Raw genomic sequence first — 25,700 nt, 5'->3', positions numbered from 1 at the left:
AACATGTTTTCCTCTTCCTTCCTTGATCCAGCCATATGGAATTTCCAGTTCCCCGACAAGTTTTCCTCTGAGAATTCTAAACCTTTGCACATTTTTTTCCCCTCCTTGACTAAAATAATCTTTTTCTTTTTTAAACCACTTTATTGAGCTATGATCAACACACAAAAAATCAACTTGATGAGTTCGGAGGTAAGTGTACACCTGTGAAGACATCACCACAATCTATGCTGTAAATACTGGTATATTCATCACCCCCAGAAGTTTCCTCCTACACCCTTTATTTATTACTAAAGGCACGGTTCATGAATTCGTGCACCGTGGCCTGGCCTGTGGGGATTGGGCCGAAACTGGTTCTCCGACATCCCTTGAGGGGCCCTGGATTGTGAGAGGGTGGTTCTTGGGTGACACACCCTGTAATTGGGCTCCCTCCTCTCTTCTCCCAATATTCTGTCACTTTCTGTATCTGTCTCACTTCTTTCATCTCACTTTACCCTAAGCTTGGCAGTAATTGACAACTTGTGGGCATTTAGCTGCAAAATGCAATTATTGAGCAAACAGGATTTACTTAACCTGGAATCTAGTTGGCCTAAGGCAGGACCCTGCTCAGTGTCAGGCTCCCTCCCAGGCCCTTCTGCCCAGGCAGAGGCTTGTGTCAGCGGGAACCTCCTTCTTCCCACCTTAGCTGCTCCTTCACCTCTTTCCCTTTCCGGAAGTTGCCTGCTGGTGCTACTGTCCGCTTGGAAGGAGGGAAGCAGCAGCTCGTTTCCCAGCTGAGAGTGGTAGCAGGAAAATTTGCTGCCTCCACTGGAAATCAATATTAAGTGGATGGGCTGGCATGGGTGCCAGACATCAGGGCCGCAGCCAGTAGGTCCTGCACATCTCATTATTTAGCTAATCGAGTTGCAAGTTTCTATAAGAGCCAGACTCATGACCTCTGCAATGGGCTAGAGCAGGGGTGGGCAAACTTTTTGACTCGAGGGCCACAATGGGCTCTTAAACTGGACTGGAGGACCGGAACAAAAGCATGGATGGAGTGTTTGTGTGAACTAATATAAATTCAAAGTAAACATTGTTACATAAAAGGGTACAGTCTTTTTCTTTTTTTTAGTTTTACTCATTTCAAATGGGCCAGATCCGGCCCGCGGGCCGTAGTTTGCCCACGGCTGGGCTAGAGACCCGGTGGGGAGCCAGACCTGAAGTGGGGAGCCAATGGGCTAGAAGCCCAGTGAATGTATTGGTGCACCAGTGGGGTCCCTTGGCCTGGCCTGTGGGTATCGGGCTGAAACCAGCTCTCCAACATACCCCGAGGGGCCCCAGATTGCAAGAAGGTGGTTCTCGGGTGACGCACCCTGGAATCGGGCACCCTCCTCTCTGGTTCCGGGTGCATAACCGGAGAACTGCAGCTGCCAAGCCATCACAACTTGGCAGCTCCTGTGTTGAGCATCTGCCCCCTGGTGGTCAGTGTGTGTCATAGCTACCAGTTGGACGGTAGAACGGTCAGCGAATCACTTAGGCTTTTATATATATAATTTTTACTACTATCAGATTATTACTATTTTGTGATAACACAAATCATATAACCATTTCAGTAGATGCATAAAAAGCATTTGACAAAATTCAACATCCGTTCATGATAAAAAACACTTAACAAATTAGATATGGAAGAAATATACCTCAACATAATAAAGCCCACAATATATAATAACTCCACAACTAAGATTATACTCAATGGTGAAAGTTTGAAAGCTTTTCCTCAGAGAGTGGGAGTAAGGCAAGAATATTCACCTTCACTACCCTCATAACATAATACTGAAAGTTGTTGCCAGAGCAATCAGGCAAGAAAAAAAAATGAACAGCATCAGAATTGGAAAGGAAGAAGCAAAATTATCTCTAGTTGCAGATGACATAATTATATATAGAGAGAGAAAATTCTAAAGACTCCACCAAGAAACTGTTAGATCTAATCACGAATTCAGTAAAGTTGTGGGATGTAAAATTAAATCATAAAAATCAGTAGTGTTTCTATATACTAACAAATTTTCTAAAAAAGAAATGATCCCACTTATAATAGCATCACAAACAATAAAATACTTAGGAGTTAACTTAATCAAAAGGTGAAAGATTTCTACTCTGAAAACTATAAGGCATTGATTTTAAAAATTGAAAACACAAATAAATGGAAAGGTAGTATGTGTTCATAGATTGGAAAAATTAATATTGTTAAAATGTCCATATTGCCAAAAGCCATCTATAGACTTAATGCAATCCCCATCAAGATTGCAATGGTATTTTTTACAGAGGTAGGAAAAAAATCCTAAAATTTATATGATACCACAAAAGATCCCAAATTGCCAAAGCAAGCCTGAGAAAGAAGAGAAGAGTGGGAGGCATCATACTTCCCAATTTCAAACTATAATATAAGGTGATAATTGCAAGAAGGTGGTTCTTGGGTGATGCACCCTGGAATCAGGCACCCTCCTCTCTGGTTCCGGGTGCATAATCGGAGAACTGCAGCTGCCAAGCCACCGCAACTTGGCTTGGGATATAATGTACAGCACGAGGACTACAGGTACTGCTGTATGATGTGTATGGAAGTTGTTAGGAGAGTAAATCCTAAGAGTTCTCATACTAGAAAAATAAATTCTTTATTTTTTTCTTTCTCTTTGTATTGTATCTATACAAGATGGATGCTAAATAAATACATTGCAGTAATTACTTCACAATATATGTAAGTCAAACCATCATGCTGTGCATCTTCAACTGGTACAGTGATGTATGTCAATTTGTTCTCAAAATAAATAAATAAATAAAATATTTTTTAAAGAACATTATAAAATATCTACCCTCTTAGCAAGTTTTTTAAGTATATAATAAGTATTAACTCTAGGCACGAGGCCCACACAGTAGATCTCTAGGACTTATTCATCTTGCATGACTGTAACTGCCTGGAATATTCCTACTCCCACACTCCTCTCCCACACTCTCTTTGTATACCTAAATTCAACTCATTTTTAAAGTCTTAAACATCTTTTCCTTAGGGAGGCTCATCCCAACACTCTAAACTAGATAATTTCCCCTTGATATATTCTCCCATAGCATCCCCCATCCTATCTTTTCATACTCATCACATTGATAATTATCTGTTAAATGAATGGGTTTTCTGCCTGCCAATGCCTATCTACAGTGGTATCCGCAGTGAAAGTGCCTGCTGCAGTAGAAAAGGCACTCAACATGTCTTCCTCATATTCAAAAGCATTCGACTGACCTGTTGGCCACATGTAATATATGCATCCAGATTAAAGTCCAGTCTGTGAAACCCAAAAGCCTATTCTATCCCCAGACAAGAGTAGAAACTTTGCTCTGAATTTTAACACATACATACTCTAACCCTGCACTATGAAGACACGCACACAGCCAGTTATGACCAATGCCAGCAGCAAAGGGAGACCCAAAGCCACAATCAATCTAGAGATTAGGAAAAAGAAACAAAATTCCAAAACATACCCTCGAGACCTGAGAATTGGGGGATATATACAGCCCAGTCTGAGTCCCCTCCAGGAGTGACAGTTTTCCAATCACAACATTCACCAGATGTAGTAAACCATTATGCTGTGCACCTTCAACTGAGCCCAAGAGTTCCAAATGGAAGACAAAGGTCACGGGAGGCTTCTGGGCATTGGGGGCCTGATGTCAGGGGCTTCGGAGAGGGCAGGGAATCTATTCCGATGAAGATGGATGCTGGAGGGTGAGTCTCAGACCCACAGACAGAGGAGAGGCCAGGGATCAAAGCACCTGTCTCATGTTTCTGCGTGAGCTAAGACATCTGTATTCTCTCGTCCCCAGACATCAGCACTCCTGGTTCTTGGACTTTCAGACTCAGACTGGGACTGTATCTATCCCCTGATTTCCAGGGCTTCAGTTTCAGGCTGAATTACACCACTAGCTTCTCAGAGATAAGAGACAAGGTGAGCAAGCGATGGGACAGAAGAGATCAGTGTGAGTTCATTTGGGGGACTGGAGTTTTCTGAATGATCCTTCTGAAGGAGGCAATTCTCCAAATCTATTGATGAAGCTATCCTGATTGGCGTAGAGACTCTGAGCACCCCAGCCTGTGGGTGACCCTTTAGATCTTCAATGAGTTGAGCTCAAGTGGACTGGGCCGGGCAAGGTGGCAAGGATGCCCATCTTGGACCCACCTGAGTCCTAAGAATGGCATCCCAGCTCTTCAAAAAAAAAAAAAAAATGGTGTGGCCCAGGGCATCCAATTATGCAACTAGCAGTTGTGGCACCCAGGTCTTACTGTGCTTTTAAAAAATATATACATATTATTATTGATTTCAGAGAGGAAGGGAGAGGGAGAGAGAATCATTGATCGACTGCCTCCTGCACGCCTTACACTGGGGATCGAGCCTGCAATCAGGGCATGTGCCCTGACCGGGTATCGTACTGTGACCTCCTGATTCATAGGTTGACCCTCAACCACTGAGCCATGCCCGTTGGGAAAAATCTGCTTTTTAAGAATATTACTGTTACTCTGTACAAATTAATATATATATATATACTTCCTTTTCCCCTAATTTGCCAGGATAGGAGTCTGAATGCATTGACTGAGACTATTGTGGAGCATCGGCAAAAACTGCACCCAGGAGAAGGCCCTCAGGCTAGGGTGGGCCAGGTAAGGTTATCACACCTGTGCATCCCACACCCACATGCTTACTTATCTCCATCTCCATTGTGGGTCCTTGGCCTCACAAATGCCATGTATACACACATGAATCCTGTCTTTTACTCAGTCCTCGAGCATCCTGTTGAAGCTAAGACATTTTCTGATAGTTGTAGGATCTGGCAGCGCCTTTCTATTGTCTTCCATTAGGAGCAGCTGTGCGACAGGGTTCAGCAGGCTTGCCTGTCACTCTTTTACATGAGCGTTCAGAATAAGTAGTGCCTTTTCTTCCAAAGAAGACTGATATACCAGGGAAGTCTGAAGCCACCTGATTTTACTACACTTAAAAGTGATCTATCTGCTCTTCTGTCCTTGGAGATTTTTTTTTTCTTCGCATGTAGATATGTTACAGTAATATGCCTCGTTAAAGGTTTCTGATTAATGTTACTCAGAACAAGATGAAACCTTTCCATTTCTAACCTCATTTATTTTCTTGGTCCTGGGAAGCTTTTCTTCCCCTTCACGGTATTGTATCGATTGTTTTGGTCACAGGCAAGCTGCCTTTCATCTGAGCGACAGCAGGAAGTCAGCCTTCAGCCTCAGTGACACTGTCTATTCTTCCAATTCTTGTGACACTCTACTTGCTAAGGAATTAAAAAGTAATGAAAAATGTCAGAGACTAGTTAGAAAGATTGCAGATGGACCTATTTCTTGGTGGAAAAAAAAAATCCCAAAGAGAGTATGGTATGCACATATTGAAATCTTCCCACTTAACTTAAGCATAGGATTCTGTATCGTTTCTTCTAGCTAATTTATGTAAATGTATGTGTGCCCACTGTGTTCAAATTATATATGCGTGTAGAAGATTACAAAAAGCTCAAAGTTTTTTCAAGCTGTGGGGATGTCTTTCTTAAAAATGTATTTATTATTCCCCCAATTTGTGCTCTAAGCATTATAAAATAGCACAAATGAAAAGAGAAATACTATGATTGGTAAACAAAGCAGCTTACATAGATAGATCTCCAGGTAAAAGGGAGCCCTGTCCAGGAACCGACAATCACTTGGTCCAGATACCTGCATACTAAGCTAAGGAGGAAGCAGGTATTGTTACCTAAGGGGTGGGGGCTGTGCTGTATGGGCTGGGAGTGAGGAGAAGGGACTCCCTGTGGGCCCGCAATGGCCATGGGGACACCTGGAGGAGGGCCTTGAAACATGTGAACTCTCACCTGGGATCCTTTCTGAGAAAAGTATGTATTTGCTAAGAAGCTGACTATGGTCAAGGTGTACACCCAGGAGCACTTAAGCTTGGCCATGTGACAGAATCCCCTGGAAGGCTTGTTAAAACACAGGTTTCTAGACCCCACCCCAGAGTGTCTGATGTAGGGGGTCTGGGGTGGGGCCTGAGAATCTGCATTTGTAACAAGTTCCCAGATGAAGTCGATGCTGCTGGTCAGGGACCACACCTTGAGAACCCCAGGATAGGGTGGAGACAGTGGCTCTGAAGACCCTGAACCCAGGCCTTGGTATTTATAGCATCAACAGCACTCAACTCTGCTTTAAGAATGGGCAGAAAACAGGTTTCTATGGAGTCAGCTTGCAGCTCACAAAAGGACACGGTCAATGGGGAGAGGCATAAACCTTTCCCGTCTCCAGCGTGGATGCTGGTTGTGCTTGGGTGTACAGTAAGAGGCAGGCCATTGCACGTGAGGGTGGTATCTACCCTGATCCATCTGGGGAAGCCAAATTGCTGTAGAGAAGACAAGCCAGCTGGAGAGCAGACCCTGAGGCTGCCTACTCCAACTGGTTCACAAAGGAGTGTGCGGAGTGGAACTGGTTGGCTCCTCAGCCGACGGCCCAGGGGCTTTGGAGTACTGGGCTGTGCTCTGAGGTGGAGATGGAGGACCCTTCGCCTTCTTCAGGGATGGGGGCAGCCACACAGGACTCAGTTACCACCATCAACTTTGCTAAGCAAATGCTTTGCAAGTGTGGGAAGACCAACATCTTTTTTAAAAAAATATTTTTTAGAGAGAGAAGAAGGGAGAGGGGAGAGGGAGAGAGAGAAACATCCATGTGAGAGCGAGACATTGATCGGCTGCCTCCTGCACGCCCCCTACTGGGGATTCAACCTGTAACCCACACATGTGCCTTGACTGGCAATTGAACCAACAACTTTTCAGTGCACAGGACAATGCCCAACCAATTGAACCACACCAGCCAGGGTAAGGGAGACTAACATTTTAGCAAGCCTTAGCAGTGCGTACCACTGTCAAATCCTCAGTCACTCCACAACACAGCCTACAGTGGCAATCAAATCCTGGAGTCCCAACTGTACTTATAACCCTCCCCCTATGCCCCGCCTCCATAGGGACAGTGCTCTACCCATCACCCTGTTCTCCCCTATGTTGGTAATGAGGTCTTACCCTTCATTGGAGGGTAAGAGACATTCCAACCCCTCTTATCTTAAAAATGAAACTTCAAAAACTTCAACTCTCTCAATGCAGGGCTTCCTCCAGCTCCTTCCTTTCACAGATAAGTGCCTGGAACCAGTTATTACCTCTCAATAAACCATCGACTTGTTCCAGTCAGGTCTGTCTCCACCACTCCACTGCTTCTACTCAGTTACATTCCCAACAGCTATTTATTCAGTCATTAATCTAACAGATGTCTATTGAGCCATGTGCCAAGCCTGGTTCTACATGTTGGGATGCAAGATCTGTGTCCCACAGAACTTTCAATCAGAAAGGGGAAGATAGAGAAAAACAATACACATACATGATACATAAGTAAATTCTGTGGCATGCTAGAAGTGGATGAGAGCTAAGGAAAAAAACAACAGAGCAGCACAAGGAGGGATGAGGTGGGAGCAGGGCCAAGTTCAACATGCTAGGTCCAGATCTGTGTCTGCAATTAAATTCAGAACAGATGAAAGACAGTGTATTCGCTATGATAACATATTGGATTTTTAATTGCCGGACTTTACAAAGAAATCTCATGCAAATTCCATTGAGGAAAGAACCCTGCCTGGAATTGAAAGCACAGGAAGAGTCTGCGATCTCCAAAAGGGAGCGATTTTAGGGTCCAGAGAGAGTCCCCACCATTTCCTTCATGCATGTAGCCTGGCCATTCATTACATCACATGGGCACAAAGCCTTTCATTCCACAAAGGGGACTCAGGTATGGATGAGGGGCTGATGGGGTGTCTTAAAGGTACTAAGCAGCTAGGGCTAAACCAATGAAATCACAAACAGAGCAGGCTTTGATTAGGGATAGGGATTCTGCACTGGGTACCTGCCTGGTAGAACAAAATAGAGAATACAACAGGTAGGTGGAAGAAATGCAATAAACTTAAATCCTTACCATTGTGTCCTGGGTCATTTCCAACAAGCCTACTTTCCAGGGGCCTAGTTATGCAAAAGCCCAGGACAGGGGGCAACAGACACAGGGACCTCGGCAGGAAGGGCGTCCTCCCAGCACTCATTCCTTGCAATGTGGAGAGAGACTTGCAGGAGCAGCAAGTCTACTGCTAAGAGGCTGACAGGGCCTAAAGGTGTACCTTACCAGTTGGGGGGCGGTCATTTATCTTAACTTTAAAAAGAGGAGGTTGGAATATATCAATGTGTCCAATTGTTTTTCCAGCGGAATTCTCTTTTCAAACAAAATCTTAAGCAAAACCCAGTATACAACATGTCTAACAGTGGAAGTAATCTGGCTTAGGGTCCAAGCAAGAGGCCCATTCTGCATTCTTCTCACTCCCCGACCCTGTCATTCTCTTTAGAAGCATTTCTGAGACAAGGGAGGGTCCCACAGAACATGGTCCTGCTCTTCTCTGGCATCTTGTACATAAACCATCAAAATTCATAGAATGGCAATACTAACTTAAGGAGTAATTTAATTTTAAGACAAGTGTAAGGAGAGAATGAAACTGGAAGAGAATAGGAAATAAATTCTGTGGCTAATGTCCAGAGTGAGTCACGGAGGCATGGAATAAATTGTTCAACTCTTTGAAAGGGAAAGCCCAGGATTCCCTGTCGAAAGAGGGGTGACAATCTTGCTGGAACATCCTCAGGGACAGGGGTGGGATGAAGGAATCTGTCATTCACCAGCTAAGGAAGCTTTAAATATACATTAAGATGACCAGACAGCTCTGCTCACAAATGTGAACAAGAGCAAAGGTCGCCATGTCACAAACCTTGATTCCAAGTTCGATGTTTTCTCCTCCATACACATCCATCCCGGGGTCCAGGAGACCGATTTCACCAAAGAACTTCCTGTTGACTACGAAGGAACAGCCAATCATTGCTGGTGTCCTGTGGGAGAGAGAGACGCTAAAGTCAAAGTCATCACATACACACACACACTGGAATTTTATTCAGCTTCTAGAAAAAAGGAAATCCCACCATTTGCATCAATATGGATGGGGCTTGAGGGCATTATACCAAGTGAGCTAAGTCAGACAGTGAATGACAAATGTTCTCACATGTGAAATCTGAAAAAAAGAAAAAAGCCAAACTTGTAGAAACAGGGGGAATTGTGGTTACCACGGACTGGGAAGTAGGGGAAATGAGGAGATGTTAGTCAAAGGGTCTAAACTTGCAGTCGGAAGATGAGTAAGTTCTGGATATCTGATGTATAGCATAGTGATTATAGTCAACAATACCATATTATAAAGTCCAGAGTTGCTAAGAGACTAGATCTTAAATGCTCTCACCACAAAAGGAAATGATGATTATGTGATGTAATGGAGGTGTTAGCTAATGCAATGGTGGCAGTCACATGGCAACATATACATGAACCAAATCAACATGTTGTGCACCTTAAACTTACACAGTGTTATATGTCAACTATATCTCAATTTTTATAAAAGATGCTAAAGTCATCAGTACCAGAAGCCCATCACAGGCACCATCCTGTGGGGGTGGTTCCACTGTGGCCAATGGAATATCCTTGGGGCTTGGTTCCACTCTGGCCAATGGGATAACTTCCTGAAGGCCTCAGTGCCCATACCCCCATTCTCCATAAAGCTATGTTTTAGCTTCAGTCAAACTATGGGACCCAGAGCACCTAGGGATAACCCAGCACCTTTGCAGCTTGAACAAGAACAGGTCTCACATGTCATGTGAAGTCTGCAAACATGGAGAGACTGGTTCTCACTTCATGTCTGGGGACAGCTGTGTGACAGGATGGGCGCATGGGCAGTCTCGGAGAAGCTCAGAGGAGAAGAACAGATGTGTCTATCTCCTGTCCCAGGAAGAAGGGCTTTACCAGTTGGGGACTTGAAGGGAAACTGGAGAAAGGAAGGTCAACAGGAAGAGGTCTGGACTCCACATTCTGATGGGAGAGAGTGGATCAGGATGCTGGTCCTCACAGACGGGAGAAGACTACGAGGAGACCCTGGTGCCCAAAGGGGCCAATTATAAACCACAGAGAGACTGTCTTAGCCCACAGAGAAGGGGTACTGAGCAGGAGAGATGAAAGGTACTGATACAGTGGCCATTGGCCAGAAAGTCTGGAAACAAAGATTAATATTTTATTTTTGTATATATGAATCTTCTAGATTATTTCTTCTGAAGTAGGCTAAAGGAACAAGTTGAATTCAATGGAAATCAGAGACAAAAACCATCTGAGGCAACACATCATGGATGCATGTGCAGAAATTGATGGAATCGCAGCATTAATCTACCACATTCATGGCAATTTTGCATAAAGCATGGAACCCTGCATTGCTAATAACGGACAACCCACTGTTACATTTTACATATTGCACTGTATTATATTATATTACATCCTGTATTGTAGTGCAATATCAACAAATTCTTTATGTCTTTTCATCTCTGCTTCCAGACATTCTACGTACCCTTGTATAATAAATCCATTCAGCAAATATTTTCTCAGCATCTACCATATCAAAGGCATTTTACTGGTGCTGTAGGGGGTAGAAAAACACACAATATACTTCCTGCATTCAAGCAACTAAGAGTCATCATCATTATTACTATATTATTATTATTATAGCAGCTATTTATTGAGAAATTACTATGTCTCCAGCACAGTGCAAAGCACTTTTTCACACACTGACTCATTTAAAAACCGCCACAGCCCTGCGAAGGAGGGACCGCCTCCATTTAAGAGCCAAGCCCCATGGGGATTTGGTGGCTTGGCCCTGAGTCACAGGGTAGGGCTCAGAGACCACCCAGCTTCAAAGCCCTCTGATATGTGGCCCCCTCCAGCCAAGGCTCCATGGAGGAGCTGGCAACTCCCAAACTGCCAAACCCCAGACGTGCCAAAGAGACATCTCACAAGGAGGCCCGGTGAAACTCCCCTGGGCCACTCAGAAGGTACTCGGTGTCATTCTCGGAAGGTACTCGGTGGCATTCTCGGAAGGTACTCGGTGGCATTCTCTGGAACTGAACTATAGACCTCAGCCTCAGATCCTCATCTGCTCCTTCTGAGCTTGACTTTGACCTCAGTGTCCAGATTTCTAACTCCATGGAATTCCTCCCACTACCCATGAGCCAGGGCATCAGTGGGGCACGCTGGAAATAGCAGTGTTCAGAGTTGAAAGAACCCAGTGTGAATGCTGGCACTGCCACTGAAAACAGTACTGGGTTAGGTTAATGGAGCACCCTGGGTCCCAGTTACTTCTGTACAGCGTGCTGCTGTGAAAAGATGTGAGATGAGCCCAGCACACAGGGCACAAGCTCAGCAAATAATGCTCCTTTGCCCTCTACTGGGGCTCATCCAAGCTTTTCCAGAAACCTCCTAGCAATCATACCTGTGTACATGGGACACTGCCCTCTATTGGTGCGGCTGTGCCACCCCAGCTACACCAGGGACAGCAACCACTCACTGTCAATCATTTCCTCCAGCCCTTGACCCCTCAAAGCAGCAGATCTGCAGCCTAGAAAAGCACTGTGTGAGCCTAATCTCCCACATCAATCAACCAAACCTAAACAGCCAATCAAATTATGTTTTTGCTGAAACTTGGAATTGAGGCAGTGCTGGGTGCTAGAACTAGGTGGTCTCATCCAAATGCAGGGACAGGCCACCATAGGGGACAGCTCTGGTGCATGTGGACGATGGCACATAGGGAGCAAGGCAAGTACACAGCGGAAGTGTGAGGCCAGGGGGTGGGGGCTGCCTGGTGACTTCAGCTGCCCATTTGCTGAGATGTGTGGCTCCATTCTCTGCCCAGGGGCATGTGAGAGCCCCCTGTCTTTGTGGTCTGTCCTCCTTGACTTAAACCCTGTTAGATAGGCTTCTGTTCTTGCCACCAAACTGTGACGATGACACATATGTCCCCTCCCACTTATGACCCAGGGGCAGGGCGGGGGTGGTAGCCCACGGCCAGGAGAGGCAAACGTCAGGGAAGATTCATTCTGGGAGAGCTAAATGCCAGCGTCCACCCTTGTGATGGAGAAATGCCACAGACACAGGTTTCTAGAGAGTAATTGCTGAGCTCATCAAGACATTCTGGTAAGTCACAACAATCCCCCATAAAAGCTTGTGCCTGGTATCTAGAATTGTCTGATGTTAACACCCATGTGAAACTAAGATCCTCCTCCAAGACTCTATACTCCTAACCTCTTAAAGGCAAGCCGGGCAGTTAAAATCGCAGGGCACAGTCAACAAACACTCTCAAAGGGTAGCTTTGGATGCTGCCTCATGGTGAAAGCAATGTTTTATTAGTTAAGGTATTACAAATGTGTCCTCATCCCCCCCATTAACCCTCAATTTCTTAATTTGTCATTGTATTCCCAGGAGCTAGTGCCTTGCCTGACATAGAGCACTTGCTAGATCCTGTTGAATAGATAAATGAGTGTAATGATCGCGGTGTCTGCCCCTGGTGGGGAAGGGCTCCATAAAGGCTCAGGGATAGCTGTCTGAACTGAATCAGAAGCCAAGGAAAGCAGGGGTGTGTGCTGTAGCTAGGGCAGAAGGATGGAGGAAGGGGGAGATGAAAGAAGGGCAGAGAAGAAGAGAGTGGGAATAGCGCGAGGTGAGGTGGAGGACGGAGGGGAGGAAGAGGAAGGAAAAGAGATGAAAGTGCTGGAGGAAAAGGGGGAGAGGTGGGAGGGAAGGGTCCAAAGCACAAACTTTCCCAGTCAAGGAGGGCAGACTGGATTCCTGTCCTTCCAGACCCTTTCAGATTGCCTTGGGAGACACCTTCCTCTGTCAAGCAGCCTGGCATTTCCATAGAACTGCCTTATGGAAATAGCAGGCTAGTGTTGGTTACGGTGGCGAGAACAGAACTCACAGTACGAGTGCCTTGGGTCCTCTATGGGCTGGGTACTGTTCTGTTCAGCACATTTGACCAGGTTCCACCTCAGGAGCCCTGGGATTCCTCATGACAGAACCAAGAGGTCCCCTGGGGCCTCCTCATAAAATCCAGGCCGCAGCAGATGCCCTGGCTGACACAAGGGCCCCCAAGAGGCCATGGCAAAGCAGGCCTCTGTCTGCCTCCAGGCCGGTGTCAGAACCCAAAGATGAAGGACAGGAGGTGGCTCCTAATGCAATGGGAACATGGAATGAACATGTGAAATGATCTCCTAAAAGCCAAGGTCAAAAGTCTGCCACTGTGTCAAGAAAAACACAACTGATGGGGACGGTGAGAAAGAGGCTGGCAGCTGTCTAGAAACCAGCCCTGGAGGGAGGCGGCCTCCCCACCGAGCCAAGACCCCAGTCCTACAAACAGCAGGCTCTGAGGCCTGCCCTACAGTGCAGGCAGCTAATGGATAATGGTGAAGGTGGAGTCTAGATAACTAAGAGACATGTCCTCACCCACAGGTGCCGATGCTGGAGCTACCTGACTGGCTGACAGAGAGCAGCTGTCCTCTGTAGGGGGAGAAACAGGTCTCCAACAGAAAGCCACCTCCGGGCCCCACCAGTTAGCCAGGCTTGTCCTCATAGTCAGCCAAAAGCCAGCGTGCCCACCTACCCCTCCAAGGCTCCCTCGATGCCTGCCCAGCCACACGAGGCACTGTCAATGGCACTTCAGGGTTAAGATTCTGGAACATGAGCCTATAGCCTCATTCTTCACACACAATGGCGGCAATTACCACCATTCATGCAAATATTTCCAGTCAAAATCACTCAAAGATGATCATCATATTAAGGGATCTGCCAAAATCTAATAGCTCCATTCCACAGAAGAACAGAAATGAAAAGTAATCACTCTTATTGTTGCTGTTGCACAGAATATATGCAACACACACAACCTTCGCTGCTGAGAGAGATGAGCAAGGAGCAAAGAGAGGGTAGCGATCCCAGGAACTCTCACCAAGATCTGCAAGATTTTCTCAATGTCAACGCTTCCTCTTCTCAGCGGTGACAAAGGCCCATCTGTGGCCCAGATTCCTCTCTTCACAATCCTTCGCTGGCTCCCTGTTCTCTCCGGAATTCAGTGCAGGGTCTTCCTTGGCATCCCTGCCCTCCTCATATCTTTCCAGCCACAGGCCCCACGCACTCCATGGCCTGGCCACCAGGCTCTGCGTTGTTTTGGAAGCGGTGCTTATACCTCCTTCTCCAGAAGCATCATGCGACCACCTGCATCTATCCAAGTCCTGCCCACATTTCAAAACACATTTCTTCCTTTTTGAAAACCAGTATGTTACCAAAAAGGAATACATAGCTCTTAAGAAAATATACCTCAACAAAATATATTAAAAAAAGTTTACATATTTTTATAATAAAAATAGCATATGTATTCTCTGATGATAAGCACTCAGCTCTGTGATTAACATCCATCCCCTATCATATAGCTTACTTCCTCAAGTATCTGATCCATCCATCCTTCCGCCCCACTGGGACTTCTGATCCATTGGCCCTCCCACCTTACAGTGGATCCCTCCCCTGTTTCCCTCCCTACCAAGTTCAAGGCCATCGTCCATTGTTGCAGTGGTGCTCTGCCACTCTCCTCTCACTCTATTGTTCTTAGTTGGTAAAACCATAATGTTGATACGCCCCCTGTATTGCACAGCTGGACCTGGCCAGAGAAATATGTAACCATGTGGGTTCATTTTACTTTAAATTCAGGGCCATGAGCTCCAGTGGGTCCTTAATGCTGCCCTTCAATCCTGCTACAGACCCTGAGTTACTCCTCTCTCACTCATAGAAGATTCTGCCCAGGCCTTCTTCTCCTGCTCAAACCTCCAACACTACATCCTCCTTCCTCACTCTCAACTGATGACCTACTTCCCTAAGAAAATAGAAAGAAAAAAAAAAAGGAGAATGTCTCACCTCCCACATCTATCAGAATCTGTCACCCACTTTCATTCCTTTTGCTATAATTGACTGTCCATGCTCTTAGCTGAAGCCAACATGTCCTCTTCTCTCCTGGGCTGGTTCATTCCATGTCCTCTCTGCTCCAGCCACATAACCCAAATAACTGAAAATGGGTGTTCCCCATGCATGTAACTTGTACATGCATGTTCATAGTACCATTATTCACAATAGCCAAAAGATTTAAACAACCCAAATATCCTTCAATAGATAAATGGATAAACAAAATGTAGTTCATCCACACAAGAGAATATTACTTAGCCAGGAAAAAGAATAAATTTCTGATACATGCTACAACATGGATGAATCTCAAAAACATTATTCTGAGTGACAGAAACCAGACACAAAGAGTCACATATTATATATGAATCCATTTATATAAAAGGTCCAGAATAGGCAAATCCATGGAAACAGAAAGCAGATTGATGGTAGTCAGAGGCAGGGGAGAGGTGGTTAGAGGGAGTAACTGCTTCATGGGTATGGGGTTTCCATTTTGGGTGATGAAAATGCTCTGGGAGTGAATAGGTGGTTGCACAACCCTGTGAATGTACTTAATGCTACTGAGCTGTAGGCTTAAAAGGACAAAAATTGTAAATTTTATATGTATTTTACCACAATAAAAAATACTGAGCCGGAGATAACAATCCTAAAACTTGCTTTGTCTTATTTCATTATAAATATGAAGTTAAAATTCCCAATTGCCATTAGAACAGAGGGCAGGAGACCAGAGGAGTGCTTCTATCTCTGTTCTTGCCTTCCATTCATGGAGACAGATTTTCCAGCACTCTGAAGATAAAGTCCCAAAATGTTTCAAGTTTTAGCCCAAACACCATATTTTCAATCTGAGGTGAAGAGCACAAGCCCCCTTGTGCTCATTCTAGGGTGGGGAGGGACATACGGCGCCAAGGCTTAAGGAAAGCACACTAACCTAAAAGTCCTGCCACTTCTGAGCAGCCATCCGAACATCTGTACACAGGGCATATGACTCCCCTGATGACCCAATGGGATTGTGGTGAGTGTCTGATGAGATCATGAACACACATGTGCTCCGTGCATGGCAATGTGCTCAACACATGTGCATTATTATTGAGAATTTTAAAGAAAAGTGAGCAACAAAGGATGGTGGGGTGGGCTGGGGGTAGAGGGTGCACAGGAGGGAGAAGCTTGTGAAGATCCTGGAAAATGGTGTCGCTCTAGGAAACAGCTCAGGTCTAGAGTGAGATGAGCAGGGACAGTGCTCTAGGAGAAAAGAGAAATGAGTAAGTCTGGTATTACATGGCATAGAGGTGGGAAATCTGAGGTGAGTATTGGGACAGGTGTGTGTCAACACCCTAGAGAACAGAGTAGGGCAGTCAGAGGAATGCCTGCCCAGTCCACAGTGACTGGGTGGGGGATGCCTGCCCCGCAGATGGCCTAGCCCAGTGGTCGGCAAACTCATTAGTCAACAGAGCCAAATATCAACAGTACAACGACTGAAATTTCTTTTGAGAGCCAAATTTTTTACATTTAAACTATATAGGTAGGTACATTGTTATTAACTTAATTAGGATACTCCTAAGCTGGCCTTTGCTAAAAACTTCCTCAATCTGACTGAGGTACATTCACTGAGGTCGACCCCTTCCACTCTCCCATCCACACTCGTCTTGTATACTTGTTTCGTCTATCTCCTTTTGTTCATCCTCTCTATATGTCCGAACCATCTCAACATACCTTTCTCAATCCTTGACACTACATCTTCTTTCACACCACAACGTTTCCTAAAATTAACTTAATAAACTTTACTTAAAGTTTTAAGTCAACTTCGCACTGTACGTGCGCGCACGCACGTGGTATTTTGTAGAAGAGCCACACTCAAGGGGCCAAAGAGCCACATGCGGCTCGCGAGCCGCGGTTTGCCGACCACTGGCCTAGCCTGATCAAGGTCAGCCCTCAGCTCCAGGACTGAGAGCAGAGTCTGGATCTGTGCAGCAGGAGTCCAAGAGAGCATGTGTGAAATCCCACCTCCCCATGGCCCTGGCAGCTGCTCAGTTCTGAACACCTTCTCCTCATTTGCAGGGAAGGACGCTGAGTCAGGATCAAGTGTATCCCTCATCTGTGCATTTGTTCATCTGGTCAACCAGCACTGTGAGACAATGGAGGACGCCTTTGTGGGACTAAGTCTCAGGCACTTGAAGACATAAAGACACATTCTACCCTCCTGGTGAGCAAGCAAACACTATTTTTGTTGTTTCTTAGTAAAATTGATTTCTGGTTGAAGCTGCAGTGCCTGTTATACATTGGTGAGCAAGGCCATGTAGTGGTTAGAGCAGGCTTCACTGCTGGAGAGGAAAGAAGGAGCTAGAAGACAGAGGACTGGGTGACCTGCTGTCCTCAGATGAAGCCCCCATCGGGAAGGGACTCCCCTCGGGGCTCCTGTGCAGTGACGGCTCCTACCAGGGTGTGTGCATGTCACTGTACAGCGGGCTATCTCTGTCATCACTCAGAGTATTGGGGCCAGAATGTCTGCCTTTTGCTTTGCCCCCCCAGCCTTTCACCTCCTGCAGCTCTTGCAGGTCCCCGCCACCTGTCTTTGGTGGCCACGTCTCCAAATTCATGTTAGGATGATGGTTCACGAGCCAGGGGCCCAGGCTCACCCTGTTTTCTTATTTCATGACTCCAGTGGGCCTCTCTTGTTGGGACGTGCTACCTGTCTCTGACCTTAAACTCAAACACCTGCCATATCACTGGTCCCAGCTCTGCCACAGCTAATGTCCTGGCCTGTTCACTGAGCACCTTCTAATGCCAATGCCCCATTAGTAGTAAAAGCATATAAAACTAAATGCCATCCCTGTTGTCTTAGATGACTTTCTGCAAATCCTAGTCTCAGGGTACAACAGCACTGGGTATGTTGATGGGACTGTCTACTTCTTTAGCAATAGGTAGCTTGGTTAATCAAAACACACTTATTTCCATGCACTTGGTTGCAATATCCCACACACCATGAATTCTTTTGCACTATTTCCTAATCAACAGAACAAGTGACTGATGTGGATGCTGCCTTCCTCAGTCACCCTCTAGCACAGACACTGATATGCTCAAGGGACCAATAGACAGGCCAGGGAGGGGGAGAAGAGCGCGTGGGCACTGCATCACTCAGGCCAGCAACGCACTGAACTGAGCAAATGGATGCATCCGGTGCTGCCCTGGGACAACACACAATTGTTTCTAAGCCTCAAAGCAGCTCTACTTGGTAGATATTAGCCCCACCTTCTAGCTGAGAAAACTTGAAGCTAAGGGTTAAGTGAACCGGCCAAGGGCAGGCCCATCCATGTACATGTGAAGTGAGGAGCAGCAGGTGGTGTTTGACCCCACAGCCTCCTAGGTATCCTACCGCCTCCCCAACCAAATCACAGAAAATTGTCAGCAGTTAAGAGCTTCGCACTGGGTAGAATAAGTGGTCCCGCTCTGAAGATTTCTGGAAACTTGCAGCTGCTAAACACTAAAAATACAATTTGGGGGAAGGACTTGGCTGGCTTGCATAGAATTCTCAACTGGCACAGTACAGTAATTTAATACTCGAAGTTCCATTTGCCTCTGCTATACATATAAACACTTGCAAGGGTAAGTCCCTCTGCCTTTTTAAAAATCAAATGCTGTCTCCAGCACACAAATATCTCACAAGAAAATGGGGCCCAGAGGCCGGAGCCTCGCCTGTTCAATGGAGGTAGCACTTTTCCTATTGTTGCTGAAAAGATATCTCACGCTGAAACCAACAACTTCCTCGATTGGGAAGTAAGCTGTCTGGGTAATAAGAGCCTTTCCCTGTGGAGGATAAGGGAAACACTCCTCTCTCTGGAGTGTGATTTTTCACAGATGCGGGAAACGCCGGTGGGGACTGAAGTTGCCAGTCCCCAAAGCACTTCCTTGACTGACTGATTTCCTCTGGGCTGGTTTTAGTAAAACAAAGGCCATATAGAAACCCTCTAGTATGATGTTTCTTAAAGGTGATTTTTCTCAAGCATAACACTTTGTTCTTTGCTAATCATATTTTGTTTGAGAAACTCATTTGCAAGCAATCCTTTGAAGATGATTTTTGTAAAAGCACTAAGTTCCTAAAGAAGTGCAAACACTTTGTGTGGTGAGCTATTTTGTATGCAATGAAACATATCTAGGTGGATGTTTGGGAAAGAGAAAAAGAGGAAAGGTCTAAGACAGAGGTCAACAAACTACACCACCTTTTTTTTAAAAGAATACTTTATTGATTTTTAGAGAAAGGGTGAGGGTGAGGAAGAGAGAGAGAGAGAGAGAGAGAGAGAGAGAGAGAGAGAGAGAGAGAGAGAAACATTAATGTGAGAATATAACATCCATCTGCTGCCTCCTGTATGCCCCCTATTGAGGGTTGAGTCTCAAATTAGGGCATGTGCCTGACCTGGAATAAAAAAGGCAACCTTTCGGTACACATAATGATGCCCAACCAACTGAACCACACCAGCTAGGGTTATACCATCTGTTTTTGTCCAGCCAGACAGCTAGGAATGTTTTTTGTTAATATTTAAAATCAATTAACAGATGGGAACACCCCTTCCTCAACAAAAATTCAATTTTTCTCATTAGCAGGCCTAATAGCTCCAAAAAACTGTGTGCCTTACTATCACATTTTTTATTTCTTCAGTAAAATATTTGTGAAAATTTGCGTTAGCTCTTGTTTATAAATACCCGTATAATAGCCTTGATTTTACCTTGGCTCACAAATCCTAAAATATTTACTATTTGGCCCTTTACAGAAAAACTGGGGAAACCCCGAAGGTGAGTGAGACTCCACAAGGAATGGCTCTGTCCCGCGTGACTGGCAGGAAGGTAACTTTAAAAAGGACAGATAAGGGGCTCAGGGGGAGAGAAAGACTTGAAAGATGGACGAGCCTCCTTCTCATCTGTAAAGGAGGATAATAATCTCTCTCAGCTTCCAGGGCTGATGTGAGAACAAATTTCATAAAGGCTTTGTGCCGTGCACTTGAGAGTGGTCTCAGGCTAGCAAAACACCCGTTCTTCTCTAAAGAAAGGAAGAGTACTGAGATTTGTGCCTGGTGGAAATTTTTCAGAGAAAGTTTTAGAACATCCTATATAAATGCAGGCACCATGGGATAAAATTAAATTAAATTAAAAGTAAGTAAATGAGAACAAGAGAAAAAAAGGGGAAATGAGAATGAGCAGGATAAGGTGATGCCAAGCATGAGCTCAGTGTACAAAAGGTCCATTTAGTAAAGGCGGGCCACACATTCAGCTCCACGCTTTCTGCAAACAGAAATGTTCTGTAGTGTCTAAAATATTTCTTTTACTTTTTAAATATATTTTATTGATTTTTTTATAGAGAGGAAGGGAGAGGGAGAGGGATAAAGAGTTTGAAACATCGATGAGAGAGAAACATTGATCAGCTGCCTCCTGTACACCCTCTACTGGGGATGTGCCTGGAATTGAACCTGGGACCCTTCAGTCCGCAGGCTGATGCTCTATCCACTGAGCCAAACTAGTTTGGGCTAAAATATTTTTTTTTTTAAAAAGAGAAGTATAGCTACTTGGCCATGAAGACCCAAAAGAAATTTCTCTACTGAGTAACTCGGTGAACAGTCTCCTTGCAACACCACTTCAGTAATGAAGGCGCTTCACCGATCTGTACGTTACTGGTCAGCATTGGCTCACAGCATTTACCCGAATATCCGATGAGAATAATTGTTCCCAAGGCCAAATTGAGGTCGTAGCTTTCTGATGGCCTTGCTTATTTAAGGGCTAGCTTAGCAGAAAAATAGATCTAAGAAAGCAGTCAAATAAATAACACTGGATTTTGAAATATATGAATGGGCTTTTCTAGTCTGCCTTTGCTCTTTCATTCAGAGGCAATTGCAGCTTTGAGGTAGATTAAGACTGGCGGAGCTGGGAGGAAGAGAAGCAAAGATGTTAATTTTGGCTGTGATTATAAAACCGAACCTTGAAGCTAACTTCTGAAACAGTCTTGAAGCCAGGATTTCAAGTGCACAAGCCGTGCCCTGGAGAGAAGTATTTTCTAAATTCTCCACCTCCCTTGAAATATCAAGGACAACAGTCAGGCAAAGCCAGAAGATGGAGGGCATGACATGGCCGGCCAGGGTGCTCGGTGCTTGCTCACCTTAGAATTACCTGGGGAGCTTTAAAAAATTACCTGTGTTCAGGCTATTCCCAGGCACTTCAATTGGTCTACATTCATATTTGATTCAAAAGTGCAACCAGGGTTGAGAACCACTGACAGATGGGGCGTTTCCCATCCCCAAAGGAGGCTAATGCTTCCTGGCTTGGGGACAGAGTCTGAGGAGAGTGGAGGAAGGCAGACAGGCCTGCGGAAGGCCTCTTCTGAGGGACTTTTAGTCTTGTCCTTCTATGCAGGGTGCAATTCAGGGTATAGAGAGAGAAATTCTGCAAATAGATTGAGGCTGGAATGGCAACAGATATGATGCTGTGCTCGCTGCCTAGCACTCTGGGTGGGAGAGTGTCTTGCAGAGAACCCAGGCGGTGCGGCAGACATGGTGGAGTGATGTTCCAGCAGAGAGACCTCCAATAGGGATCCCAGTACCTACAGCCAGCGCCTAGCATGCAGTTAATCCCGGCATTCCTGCATTCCCCTGGGAAGAGGCAGCAAATAGCTGAACAGGGTGGATCACAAATCAGGATCAGAGGGCACAGAATGAGTGGATATTGCATCCCGAGTTCAGGACCAAGGACATCAGCAGTGACTACAGAGGGGATAAAACTCTGAAGATGGGGAGGTGTGAAGTAAGTCAGCAGGGACAGGGAGGTTCCAGGGGACGGTCTGTGGCCCAGGCACCTCTCCCCAGCTTCTCCTTGCTCCTAGGTGCTATTCAAGAGGGGTGGCGGGAGAGGGAGACCTTTCAAGGTGGAAGGGAGGCCCTTACAAAGAACAGTCTGTTTAATCCCAATTTCACTGAGCAATTGACTTCAAAGAAATGGAGCTTTAAATTGGAAGAAACTGAGTTACCTTGAAATGACAAGATTTGTTTTCTTTTCCATCAGCAGTGAAATGGGAGCTAGAGAACAAGTTGAATCCAAATATGGAGGGGAAAAGTCAACATTTTTTTACATCTACTTGCAACTACAAGTTAAAACCTGCTACGTGATTCAGAGTACTTAGAAGAATGAATGGACTCTAAAACACGGGCAGAAACTGGGAGGGAAAAAGAACAAAGTACTCATATAAAAGAAAACAAGTTTTCTGGAATTTTGGGGGCAAAATGTCTCATAAGTCTTCAAAATCTACATGTCTTAAACCTATTCTATTGCTAGGAATATATCCTAGAGAATAATAATGATTTCTGCCCCTGGGAGTATCAGATTATTTGATTTGGACAACTCTATCGCTGAAAACAATGAAGTAAACTGGAAAAAATAATTTAAACTCTTAATAAATCCATTAAAAATGGACAGCATGGATGGAGCTGGAGAGCATTATGCTAAGTGAAATAAGCCAGTCAGAGAAAGATAAATATCACATGCTCTTACTCATTTGTGGATTATAATGAACAACATAAACCGATGAACAAAAACAGATGTAGAGACAGAGAAGCATCGATCAGATGCTCAAAACTCTGAGGGAAGGTAGGGGAGGGTGGGGGTGAGGGGGAGAGATCAACCAAAGGACTTGTATGCATGCATATAAGCATAAATGATGGATGTGGACAACAGGGGGTGAGGATGAGGGCAGGATTGGGGAATGAGAGGACATTGGGGGGATAAGGACACATTTGTAATATCTTAATCAATAAAAGGGGGAAAAATGAACAAAATGAAAATGATTGAGTTGAGACCTGGCTGACACTGGAACAAAGAGAGAGAGAAGCCCAGCACTGGGTTTGCTTCTGCCCCGAGGTAAGTACTAGTCTAGAAAGAGAGCTGAGAGGCTGAGCATTTCTGGAAACCTCGAAAGAGCAGAGTTAAAAGTTGGACTTCAGTGCCTATCAATGATGGACAACTGGATAAGCCACCTTTCTTTTTTTAAAATATTTTTAAAATCAACTTTAGAGAGGAAGGGAGAGGGAGAGGGAGAGAAACATCAATGATGAGAGAGAATCATTGATCGGCTGCCTCCTGCACACTCCTTACTCGGGATCGAGCCCGCAACCCGGGCATGTGCCCTGACCGGGAAACAAACCATGACCTCCTGGTTCATAGGTTGACGCTCATCCACGGAGCCACACCAGCCAGGCAAGCCACCTTCCATTTTTATCTAGAATACTGAAAGGCTGTCCCTAAGGCTAACTCTCTACGAGAAATCAATCTGACGTCCCATAGGCTGCAGGTCTTCTTAATTTCATCTGGGTGGCCCAGAAACCCTCAAATCTTTAATTTTAATTAAGAGATCAAGGCTGCCAGCACTCCTGTGATCCTGACAAAAGTAAACAAAAATTCTCAGGGGAGACAGATAGCATCATCCTAGGTTTCAAATTAATTCAATAAATAAGTATTCAAATATGATCTCTAGCACATAGTCAAAGGTAATCAGAAATATCAGGAGTCAAGATATCAAAAATCAGATCTGTGGAAATAACAGACAACTGGCACATAACCTCCAGACATTGGCACTATCAAATACTAATTGCAAAATACTGGTATTTACTATGTATGAAGAGATAAAAAGCAAGCTTAACATTTTCATCAGAAAAATACAAACTATACAAAGCGACACAGAAAGTTTGAAAAAGAATAAAGAGAAAAATGTAAAATTGAAAAGTTGAATAAAATTAGGAACTCACTGGGTAGTTTAATAGCAGATTAGACATAGCTGAAGAGAGTATTAATGAAGTAGAAGATAGGCAGGTCAGCTGAAGTTTTCTAGAATGAATCACAGAGAGGTAAAAAGATGGAAAATACAGACAGGAGAGTAGGTGAGGTAGAGAATAGAATAAGTTCTGACACTGGTTTTTGAGATACCAGAAGAGGAGAAACAGGGCAGAAGTAATATTGGTCATGGTTAAAAATCCCAAAACTGCAGTAAGATAACAACCTACAAATTCAAGAAGCCAAACAAATATCAAGCAAAATAAACAGAAAGAAATGCACATATAAAATTTAAATAACAGAAACAAAATCTAATAAGCAGTCAGAGGGGGAAAGCAAAAGACAGATTTTAAAAAATATTCTTGTATAAGATTTTAACCGAAACATTACTTATCAAGCTTGACCGAGAAGCACATGAAGATCTTCCTTCTATCATCTCTTCAACCCACATAGGTCTAAAAGCCGCTGGAACTCCACTCAGGAATCAAATCAACAAAGGGGTGGGTGCCAGGACTGACCATCAAGTCCACGTAGACTTGGAGTTTGGGAGACTTATTGGAATAACAGCAAGACCACGTTGAACATGAAATGTGCAGCTGCTGGCCTCCCAGAGATAGGGTGTGAGGAAGGGATCATACACAGAGGCCACATGGTTATGGGAGTCCAGAGGCTGGTGAGGGACTTTATCCAGAACCCCCAGAAGCATAGAAGCAAAGTAGCTTCTCATTTGCTTCCTGGCTCAGTGACATAAATTGCAAGTGTAGTCAGTTGTTTCCTTAGAAGACTAATAACAGGAAGATATAACACATGTAATTAAGCAATACTTTACAGCAGTGGTTCTCAACCGTGGCTGCACATTAGAATCACCTGGGAATCTTTTTAAAATCCTGATTTCTGGGTCTCATCCTCCGGAAATTCTGTTTCTTTGTTATGGGGTGGGGCCACAACATTAGTAATAAAGAAACAGAATTTCTGGAGGATGAGGCCCAGAAATCAGGATTTTAAAAAGATTCCCAGGTGATTCTAATGTGCAGCCAAGGTTGATAACCACTGCTTTACAGGAACAGGACTTGCACTGTTGTGTTTTTTTTTTTTCTTAATGAAATCATTCCTTTCTAAACGTCTGTTCTGAGAAAGAGGAGACAGGACACCTATGCTACTCACAGTGATACTGGCTGGCTCTGCCTTAAAATGCCGTCCAATGCCTGAAAGATTTTCTCTGACCTGCCTCTAAGTGCAAAGTCGATAGCCACTCAAAGGTCACTCCCATGCTCACTTCAAGGTACCTCAACATTTGATGGGTCCCAAACTCCTAGGCAATACTCAAAGCTCACTGAGATCTGGCCCCTTTCTACCTTTCTGCATTCCTTTTCTTCATCCCCTCTGTGAATCCTCTGCTCCTCACTCAAATGTCCAGAGCATCTGTGCTTCTTCCCCATGTTCAGGCTGTCCCCTGCTATCTGCTATTCAACCCCTATATTCTATGGGATTAGCTTCAGCCTGGCTGCCTCCAGGAATGATCTGATGGGCTCAGCACAGTATCCACCTTCCGAGTGCCTGTTGTCTGCAGCACTCCTTTGGCAAGTGTATTGTTTAGTTTTCCATTCTTCCTGTGTCTCCCCACCCCTACCTCCAGGCCCCAGGGCTAGAGAAATGGCCATGCTGATCTCTTCCCTGTCATGGGCATTGCACACATAGCCTTCAATGATGGGAGAGAGTGGGTACCATGAATCAGCAATAGAGCACACTTCAGCCCTTAATGGATAGGACGAATGCATTGCATCCTTGCCATCCACACTCATCAAATTGGGTACAAAGGAGAATAATTCTGTCATGGAGGGCTTTGAGAGGAGGCCAGGATGGGATGAAATACTAAGAACAGCTGTGACTCATGATGTATTGGGAGCAGCTGGGTTGGAGGAGGAAGCTTGGCAGAGGTGGAGCCGGGAGTTCAGGCACG

General features: G+C 44.9%; 1 protein-coding gene across 5 annotated transcripts in view; it reads right to left on the bottom strand.

Annotated features, from left to right (window-relative positions):
• The window catches only part of GALNT17 (polypeptide N-acetylgalactosaminyltransferase 17), a 421,721-nt gene that overhangs the window by 84,269 nt on the left and 311,752 nt on the right, over positions 1-25,700 (bottom strand). For all 5 annotated transcript variants that reach the window (XM_081090567.1, XM_081090568.1, XM_081090571.1 and 2 more), the window contains exon 6: positions 8,853-8,970. In XM_081090567.1, the coding sequence (XP_080946693.1) occupies positions 8,853-8,970 (118 nt within the window). The remainder of the gene's footprint in view (positions 1-8,852; positions 8,971-25,700) is intronic.

The sequence above is a fragment of the Myotis nattereri genome, assembly GCF_964212035.1.
Source record: "Myotis nattereri genome assembly, chromosome: 4".
Classification (NCBI taxonomy): Eukaryota; Metazoa; Chordata; class Mammalia; order Chiroptera; family Vespertilionidae; genus Myotis; species Myotis nattereri.
The sequence above is the reverse complement of the archived record's forward strand: the minus strand, read 5'-3'. Positions and strand labels throughout refer to the sequence as shown.